General features: G+C 43.4%; 1 protein-coding gene across 1 annotated transcript; it reads left to right on the forward strand.

Moving 5' to 3' along the window:
- Positions 1-5874: 5874 nt before the first annotated feature.
- On the forward strand, positions 5875-7315 carry LOC103768416 (interferon-induced protein with tetratricopeptide repeats 5-like; the record flags this gene model as incomplete). Its single annotated transcript, XM_008935559.1, has 1 exon — positions 5875-7315. A coding segment is annotated over one exon (1441 nt), but the record flags the coding sequence as incomplete, so codon positions are not given.
- Positions 7316-9470: the final 2155 nt, after the last annotated feature.

Consider the following 9470-nt stretch of genomic DNA (forward strand, 5'->3'; position numbering starts at 1 on the left):
TAGAAAGCATTAAGATTTTAATTGAAAAATCACTGACATTTTTATAGCATCCCCTTGTTTTGACACATCGCTCAATACAAGTGACACTATGCGACCCTTTGCATTCCCAGATCCCATTTCTTAGGGTCATTGGGATTTTAAGATTTCAGGAAGCAAAAAATACTGCTCAGTGATTCACTTGAGTTTTCTGTTAATTAATTACAGGATACTCTTCCCCCCCTAGGGGAAAACCCAAGTTAAAAAATGGCACAGTTGCTGCTGGAAAACATAGTAACTATATGCTAAGCTAGGATAAATGGAAACCAGCATAAAATGCGATATTTAAAGTGATTCTGACATGTAATATGGTATCATTCATTTACAATACTTTAATAATAAAATAATAATTTTATTGCTATTTTGAACTAGAATTACTTGAACTGCACTTCAGGCAATTGTTTGCCTGTGCTAATGATATCAGGGAGAATTCTTTGTCAGCAGGTATCCATTTCAGCTCCAAGGAACTGCAGAGGAATGAGTTTTCTCCCTAAAATGTGTAGATCTTTTTGAAGACGTTTCCTATTCTTGTATATTCTACTCAAGTAAACAAGGTCTTTGTACTAAGTATGAATGCAGTCATTGTTTCCAGCTCATTTCTGGACAAGCGTTTTCCGGGCAGCTTTTGCCTTTGCTGTTATGCAACACAGCTCTCCCTGTCAGCAGTCAGCCCAGCTGTGGCTTTCCCCGAAGTGAAAGCAGCAGGGCTGTAGAAGTATTTCTGAATTGTCCTGTGCTGTGCCGAGCGAGTTACAAAGATGGCTGAAGAAAGGCACTGTGTAAATATTCTCTTACTTCTACTTACTCTTTTTTAAGCACTTTCCTGCACTTATTTTATTCAATAGGCATTTATGTCAAACCAATATAGATGCAACTAATTTTGTAAAAATATGGATAATAGGGCAAATTTTTGCACTGCAGAAGGAAAATTCCTGAAGTTTCCCATTTGTACCAGACTAGGTACCAAGCAATGTACCAAGGAAAACAGACACATGGAACAGAAGCAGAGACAAGAAACCAATAGATACTTAGTAGCATAGTAAATCATTAGTGTCCACAATTGGTTTTGGCCTTGCAGAAACCTTTCAAACACGTATTTACAACTACCTGCAACCTTTCTTTCCCATAAAATACATGAATCTATGTGGATACCCTAATCCTTTTTCCTTCGCACTTTACTGCCTCTTTTCACCACTTATCAAATACCTGAGGACTAGAACGTTGCATGCTGCCCAGAGCAGTAGCTGTACTAACCTTTATCTTGAGATCTGAAACAGAGGTTCAACAACCCCCTGACGCACATACATAAAAATCTTTTACATGAGACACAAGAGGTTTGTGTGGTACTAAGGTTCTCCAACCTCTTCTAGAAACCAGAAGTTCTCTATGTAAGACTTTGGTTTGTTTTGTTTTTAAAAGCCAGGGAAGGGGAAACAAGGGAAAGGCAAAGGACAGCCTGGTCCTGAAGGGTCACTATCTGCCAGAAGTTCATTCCATGTAGACTGCAACTCCCCACGCTCAGGAGTCTTCCCCAAGAAATTGCTTCCCCAGTGGCTTGTGGGCTGCCCCGGCTTCCCTCTGGACAGCCTGAGGGTCCCTGGAGCCAGACAGACAGAGGGCCAGACCCAGAGGATGAGTGCAGCTTCCCCCCAGATCCAGAGGTTCACTCTGCCCTATGTAGATGCTTCCTACATGCTTGTGAGGGTGAGGATATGGGCTGTTCATACCACAGAAGATAAACTTCTGTAAGACAGAACTCAAAATTATTGAAAACATACAAATGGCAGTCAGAGATTGTGTAAAATTCTAAATAAAAACACAGTATACTGTTAATTCTGAGAGTCACAGAATTGTTTAGGTTGGGAAAGACCTGTAAGGCCATCAAGTCCAACCACTAACCTAACTCTACCAAGTCCACTGCTAAACCATGCCCCTAAGCACCATACCTACATGACTTTTAAACACCTCCAGGGATGGTGATTCAACCTCTTCCCTGGGCAGGCCATTCTAGTGCTTGACAACCCTTTCAGTGAAGAAATTTTTCCTAACAGCCAACCTACACCTCCCCTGGTTCAATTTGAGGCCATTTCCTCTTGTCCTATCACTTGTTACTTATGGGAAGAGATCAGCACCCACCTCTCTGCAAATTCCCCTCAGGTAGTTGAGTGATAAGGTCTCCCCTGAGCCTCCTTTTGTTCAGACTGAATCGCCGCAGTTCCCTCAGCTGCTCCTCATAAGACTTGTGCATTTCACCAGCTTGGTTGCCCTTCTCTGGACCCACTACAGCACCTTGGTGTCTTTCTTGTACTGAAGTGCCCAACACTGAACACAGTACATGAGACATGGCCTCACCAGTGCTGAGTACAGGGGGACAATCACCTCCCTAGTCCTGCTGGCCACACCGTTTCTGATACAGGCCAGGATGCCATTGGCCTTCTTGGCCACCTGGACACACTGCTGGCTCATATTTAACCAACTGTAAATCCGTACCCCCAGGTCCCTTTCTGCCGAGCAGCTTTCCAGCCACTCTTCCCCAAGCCTGTAGCTTTGCCTGGGGTGGTTGTGGCCCAAGTGCAGGACCTGGCACATGGCCTTGTTGAAGCTCATACCTTTGACCACATCCTTACAGGCTCACACAGAGAGCGGTGACAGACAGATGTTCTAGGTGCGACGAGACCTCTAGCACTCTCACACAGTGACACAGCGCAGAGAAATACAGGCCTGGGACAACTGCAGAGACCTTGAGACAGGGAGATAAAGGAGTGCAGGCAGGGGTGATAAGATGTTGTGTAAGTGTTAGGTTGACACAATACTAATAACACAAAAGCGTGGTGCAAAATTGTGCAAAGCTGCATGAGCAGAGGCAGGAGGTGAAATCGACCCTTCCCCAGCCTACGCATGATAACCAGCTCAGCCTGTCCTTAGCCTGAAATACTCTCCTTATCGTCGGTGCCTCTGGATCTGAGTAAAGTAAATGCTGGGAGCTAGCAGGAGCTGTTGCCACAGTCTCTGCAACACAATGTAATGCCTGGCGCAGAGCCAGGCTTAGTGACTTCCCAGTTTCTATTTCCTCACTGGCAGTTGTTTCTTCTGCAGATTCAGACACATGCCGAAGTTTCACTTTCTGTTTCTAGGTAAGTTGCTCACAGATCACATGACAGCTGAAGCACATAAAAGAGAAGTCGTAACAGCAGCAGCATTCCTTTGCCTTCGAAGCTACCCTTAGGACAAGTGAGCAAAGAAGGAAAATCATGAGGTAAGTGAGCAACTCAATCTCCAAAAGATACTTTTTTTGCTATGACATGGGAAAATAGTTTACATAAATGTAAGCAGTGAGGGACTTCAGGCATCTAAACAGCAGAAAATATTTTACAGAATATTTACTGGAAGATTCAAAGTAAAATAAGGATGCTGTTGAACACTGTAGTGTTACTGCCTGTCTGCCAAGCGTGTGTCTCTGTGAGCAGAACCGACAGTCGGCAGAACTGTGGGGGTGCAGTTCAGGGATGAGATCCAGGCTCCAGCTGTAGCTGGTGCCCAATATGTGACTGGAACTGATGCATTTAAGAATTTACTTTCTGGTCTCTGCTATTACAAGGACCAGCAAAGAGAGCAGTGCAGGTTCTGGGATGCAGTTTGGAGCATAAGAAGGGGAGTAACGTCTTCTGAAAACTGTGATTTGTGCACAGAGGCACACTCACACTCAACTAGGGCAAAGCCAAGATGTTTATGACAGCTTTGGAAATTGCATATACTGGTTCTCCGTTGAATTAAACTAAACTATATATAATTTTCATGTTTGGTTTTGTGACATTCATGAATATTAATTTTCCACAAATTCCTTTTCATGAAATACTCTCCACTGTTGTTTTCAGCTATGATGTTTTCATGGTCCTCAGATGAGGCAATAAAAAACAAAACGTTTTATCTTGAGTTAAATGGGAATGCTTAAATGTATTAAGCTATTCCTGCAAGACGTAGCTGATTTAGGAGCCAGTATCTGTTCTTTTGTGGTGTTCCCCTGTAGCCAAAGGTTTCTAACAAGACAGTGATAGTAACAGGAACCAGCTCTTAGTTTCTCTTCACCCTAGAAAAACTCTGGTTACCTCACATGCAGTCTTCTGATTAGAAACTGTTGTTAATACCAAGCAAAAACATTAGTTAGGCAGAGGAGATTATTTTAGAAAGGCAGAAAAGTCTGTAAGACAGACTTATGCATTAGTAACATTTTTAAATACCGTTTTTTGTCCCATTTTCCTCCAGTACCTCTATGTCAGATGGTTTGGCTGGAAACTTGTATTCAGTGTCACTTTCCCCAGTGTTCTTTACACTGTCTGAGGACCTGTAAGAGTTGCTTCCCAATTCCCCCCTGATTTGCCTCTTCATAATGTGCATGTCTTTCCATTCATTTTCTTTTTTTTTTTTACCCCAGAGGCATCTTCTCTTGTATATGATTTTGCAGTTGAGCAGCAGCACACGTACCATGCAGGCTGTTAGATCTGCTAAGTTTTACAGGAGGGAGAGCAGGGAAGACTTTCTAAGAAGGAGAGATTTGACTGAGATGCCTTGGTTATAAAATCACACGTAATTCCTGCTTTAAGGGAGAGCACAATGTGAACTAAAGCCTTATTTCCTCTGCATTGTAAAGGTTAGTTCTGGATTGGTTGTCTTCACACCCACACAGGGGCACAGGCAGGCAACGGCAGGAGGAGGAACCTAAACAGCACCTTGCCCTGGCTTCTCCCAAGAGCCATCGTCCCATCTCCATGCACACAGAGGCACAATGCCCCAGTCAGGGACACGAGCCCACACCCAGCCCTCCCTCCCAGGGCTGCCCCAGGGGATGGGGGGACACCCAGTGCTGGGGGTCCACAGGAGTGCCTTACAGTCTGAACTAACTAGCAGTATGGGACACGTTACACGATGCAGGAAAAAGCCCTTGGGGATTACATAAGACTTATTATGGAATGTTTAGGGAGGGGACCAAGGGCAGGAAAATGAGATCTGAGAAATGGAAAGTGATAATAGATGTTGAAAAATAGAGAGGGAGAAAGAGGTGTTAAGGACCAATTCTATGTAAACAGGGTCTGGTCAGTATGTTAGTGTGTCTGCCTGTTAGCAGTGAGGCGCCTGGGTAGAGACAAGATCCCTGACCATCTATCTGATGTCCAAAGCCAGCTTCTAGAGACCCACAGTGGGAGTGAGTGAGTGAGTGTGTGCTCTGAACCAGCAAGGGGAGTGGGGTTGCACCCTCAGGAGGCTCGGCAGCCAAGTGCCAGCAGCTGGAGAGACTGGTGGGATCTGAGAGCCAGCAACTGGATACGTCAGTATCATCAAAACACAGAAATGGTGCTGATCTAACAAATAAGCATTTTCAAATGCAGGAAATTAGAAATGAAATTCATAATCCAAACCATAAACCATACAGACATGGAAAAGGCACTGTATCACTTTCTCTATATTATGGGGAAAGTTTTTTACTTGATTACCTCTTTAGGGTAAGCTTCATCAGTTGTACCTAGCACAGGAAATATGAGTCTGACACCCAAAGGTGTGGCAGCTTTACCACAGAGACTACTTTGTCCTATGACAGCCAGACCACCACCTCTATTGCTATGCAAGAGGTGCTCTCATACACTGGCAAAGAGAATTACTAAAATAACTATTCACCTCTTTAGACCTATGGCTTCACACAGCTCTGTCTTGTTCGAAGTATTGCTGACTAGCGGCACCAGCTGAGGTATTGCTTGCTTTTGGAGTACATCACTCTCGGTTTAAAAACAAGAGTAGCAAAAAGTAAATGGAGTGTAAGTTGTTTTTTGTTTTTATTTCTTCTAGTACCATTTCCACTAACTCCTTGGACAAATCCCTGCAGCAGCTAGAATGCTATTTCACATGGGCTTTGGAGGAGGAGGATGTGGATCTCGAAGACCTAGAGTACACAACAGGTAATCAGACCGAGTTTTTAAACACGAACAGCATTGCAAGTTATAATCTACTAGCCTATATATGCCACCTTAAGAATTCAAATGAGGAAGCCCTGAGAAATCTCCAAAAAGCTGAAGAAGAAATTAAGAAAAAATATCCCGATGAAATGGACAGGAGAAGTCTTGTTACCTGGGGCACCTATGCCTGGATCTATTACCACATGGGGAGATATGAAGAAGCTCAAACTTATGTAACCAAAGTGGAAAACAGCTGCAAAAACCTTCCAAGTACTGCCGAATGGAAGATTCATCTTCCGGAGATCCATGCTGAGAAAGGATGGGCATTATTAAAGTTTGGGAAAAAGTACTACGAGAGAGCCAAGACGAGCTTTGAAAAAGCTCTGCAGCATGAACCCAACAACCCGGAGTTCAATGCGGGCTATGCCGTCGCGGCGTATCGCCTGGAAGATTTTACCCAGCGGCGCTCTGAAGACGCAAGCCTGTCCCTCGGCCTCCTGAAGCGTGCGGTGGAACTGAACCCAGAGGATACTTTCGTCATGGTGGTACTTGCAATAAAGCTTCAGGACATAGAGCGGGACGATGAAGGGGAAAGATACATTGAAGAAGCAATGCAGAAAACCCCTTCTCTTCCTTACGTCCTGCGATATGCTGCCAAATTTTACAGAAAGAAAGGAGAAGTGGACAAGGCACTGGAGATTTTGGAAAAGGCCCTGACAATGATGCCGAAATCTGTCTTTTTGCAACACCAGCTGGGACTCTGCTACAGAGCAAAGCTGATTCAGTTGAAAAAGACCACAAGGTATCCCCCTCAAGAGCAAATGGATGAACTCATCCAACATGCCATTTTTTATTTTAAAACAGTGATTGAACAAAAGACAAAATTTTTTTCTGCCCATGTCGACCTAGCAGGCATGTATGCAGAAGCAAAGATGTATGATGAAGCAGAAGAGACATTTCAGAAACTATCATCTCAGATAAATATTCTGTCTGATGATGATAAACAGCAATTCTTCTACTGTTATGGCAATTTTCAGCGTTTTTGTATGAAATCGGATTCTAAAGCCATTAGGTATTACATAGAAGGGCTGAAAATTAACAAAGATCCTTATATCTTTGAAAGGTGCGGGAATGCTCTGAAGACATTGTTAGAAAGGAGAATTCGTAGAGGTTCAGGAGATGCAACGGATTTTGGTACACTTGGATTCGTTCATAATCTAAATGGTGAGAAACGTGAAGCAATAGAGTGCTATGAGCAAGCGGTTGCGTTGTGTCCTGACAATGAAGAATATCTAAGTGCATTATGTGAGCTGCGACTTTCCATCTCAAGCTAAAGCTCCCAAAAAAACCACAACAACCCAAACCCAAGGACATTTCAGCAGAAAACTTGTATTATTATTATTATTATTTTTAAGGTTGAAGTAACAATCAAGTGAAGCATCTGGTGGCATTACTTTCTGGTGATGCTACAGAAACTGCAGATGATGGTTGTTAATTTGTTTGTTCATTCACCAAGAGCGTGATTGGAAAGACTAAATAAAAAGCTAAGCTGTCTCAATATTCAATGCTAATGCTTGTATAATGTTTTTGTTTAAGTGATCTGTAAGTCACAGAGCTTCTGAGGTGGAAATCAGATCTTACCTTCTATTGAGAAAAAGATAAGGGAATCATATTGTTGTATTTCATCTGCCCACTTGAAGGGCATAGAGAATTCCTGATGCTTTTAAAAATAATTTAGAATTTTTTTTTCTTGGTGTTATTTGGAAGAATTTTTTGTTGAAGACTTTGTTTTTTACTACCTTGTATGTTGTTTAACTATGAAAACTAACCACTGTTTGGCTAGCACACCATAAAGCTTACAAAACATGTATTATTGTTGTGAACTATTAAAGGTCATTGCATCCATCAACTGTTCCTTCTGGTATCTCTCTGCTGGCCAATTCTTGTGTTAGTAGAGGAAAGAAAGCAAAATGGCCACTCAGAAAAGGAATAGGGATAAAGTTTTGGCAGGATATGAAAGCATCAGGAGATGATAGCTCCGTTTATTTTCCCAAATGCTCAGCAAGTCTGGCTTCAGAGGTGTTGCACCAAAGAATTAAACTGTGCACAACACAGTATCTGTCTAGTTTGCCCCAAACCACACTCTCAGGAACTGCTACTGCGGACATCTGGAGAGGAAGGAATGGCAGTCTTTGAGACTTGGACAAAGAGATGGCTGTCTGCAGCCATGGCTGTGAAAGAAGCCAGGGATCAAAAACACGCACAAGAAACATGCTGGACATGGAGGGCAGAGTATGGCTAGAGAGGAGAGTTGCATGAGCACCAGAAAACAAGGCAGCAGAGTGCAAGGGGCATGTGGAAAAAGGGGTGGGTGCACACAGAGTCTACAAGAATGGAAGAAAGGGCTGAAAGGACAGAAAGAATGTGTGAAGGAGGTGATTTTCTTCAGTTAGCCAGCTAAAAATCAGTATTTACAATAGGCTGGGCTACTTTCGTGGCATTGTACTTTGGTATAATAGATCATGGTGCTCAAGGAAAACTAATGCTGTACTTCTAAAACACTTCTGAGCCCCAGCCAGTAGTGTAGAATGAAGCTGGAGACAGAGCCCATCAGAAAGGACATGCACTTTTGTTTCCAGCTATCCTATGTTGTGAGGATTCCTGCCTCACAACAGCAGTCCCATCCATGTACAGATAGGATGACGGGTCTGAAGAAGTGTGAACTATGATGCCAGATCATGAAACATCAAGAAACCTCTCCCCTCTGAGTTGTCCCTCAAACAATCTTTCGTAATACAAGCAAAAGTGATCAGGAGCTTAACAGCATACATTTATGCAACCATACCTTCTTCCTAAGAATGGATTGCATCAAAATACATTCTTATTTTTCAAGATGTTTTTTCAAGTGCAAAATACATTCTTGTCTGAAGCAGCCACTTGCCAGCTTCTCTCTTACAAGCAAAGGTGACCCTATATAGGGGAGGAGCAGGGTGGGAGGACAACAGGAAGGACCGGCAGCAGGGCTGACACACCACTCCTGAAACCTGGTAGGAACAACAGTAGGGTTGAAGTCAGGAACTGGTGGCTACCTATGGTGTTGTGCTCAGCTGTTTGGGCAAAAGGGTACGTTAGGTGACTTCACTGCACTTCTCAGTCTTGAGGCCTCAGCATTGTTGCCATCCAAACCCTCCTGAGGGTATGGAGGGCAGCAGGGAAGATTTGAGAAAGATGAGGTGCACGTTCCCGAAGCCATGGTGCCACATCCGTGCTCCCCTCCACACCCTGCCTCCAGGGCTTCTCCTCCCTCTCTCATGGAAAACAAACCATGCCAAGTAAGGAGAAACAATGAAAGCATTTTGAGAAAACTGTGAGCCTGAATTTTTATGAATGTTCTCCACAGCAAAAGAATTGACTATGAGGCATAGTGATGCAAGAAGCCTATTTATTGTGCCTTACCTTATAGTAGGAGTCTACTATAGACCACCAAAC

The sequence above is a fragment of the Merops nubicus genome, unplaced genomic scaffold (assembly GCF_000691845.1).
Source record: "Merops nubicus isolate BGI_N331 unplaced genomic scaffold, ASM69184v1 Scaffold53052, whole genome shotgun sequence".
Taxonomy (NCBI): Eukaryota; Metazoa; Chordata; class Aves; order Coraciiformes; family Meropidae; genus Merops; species Merops nubicus.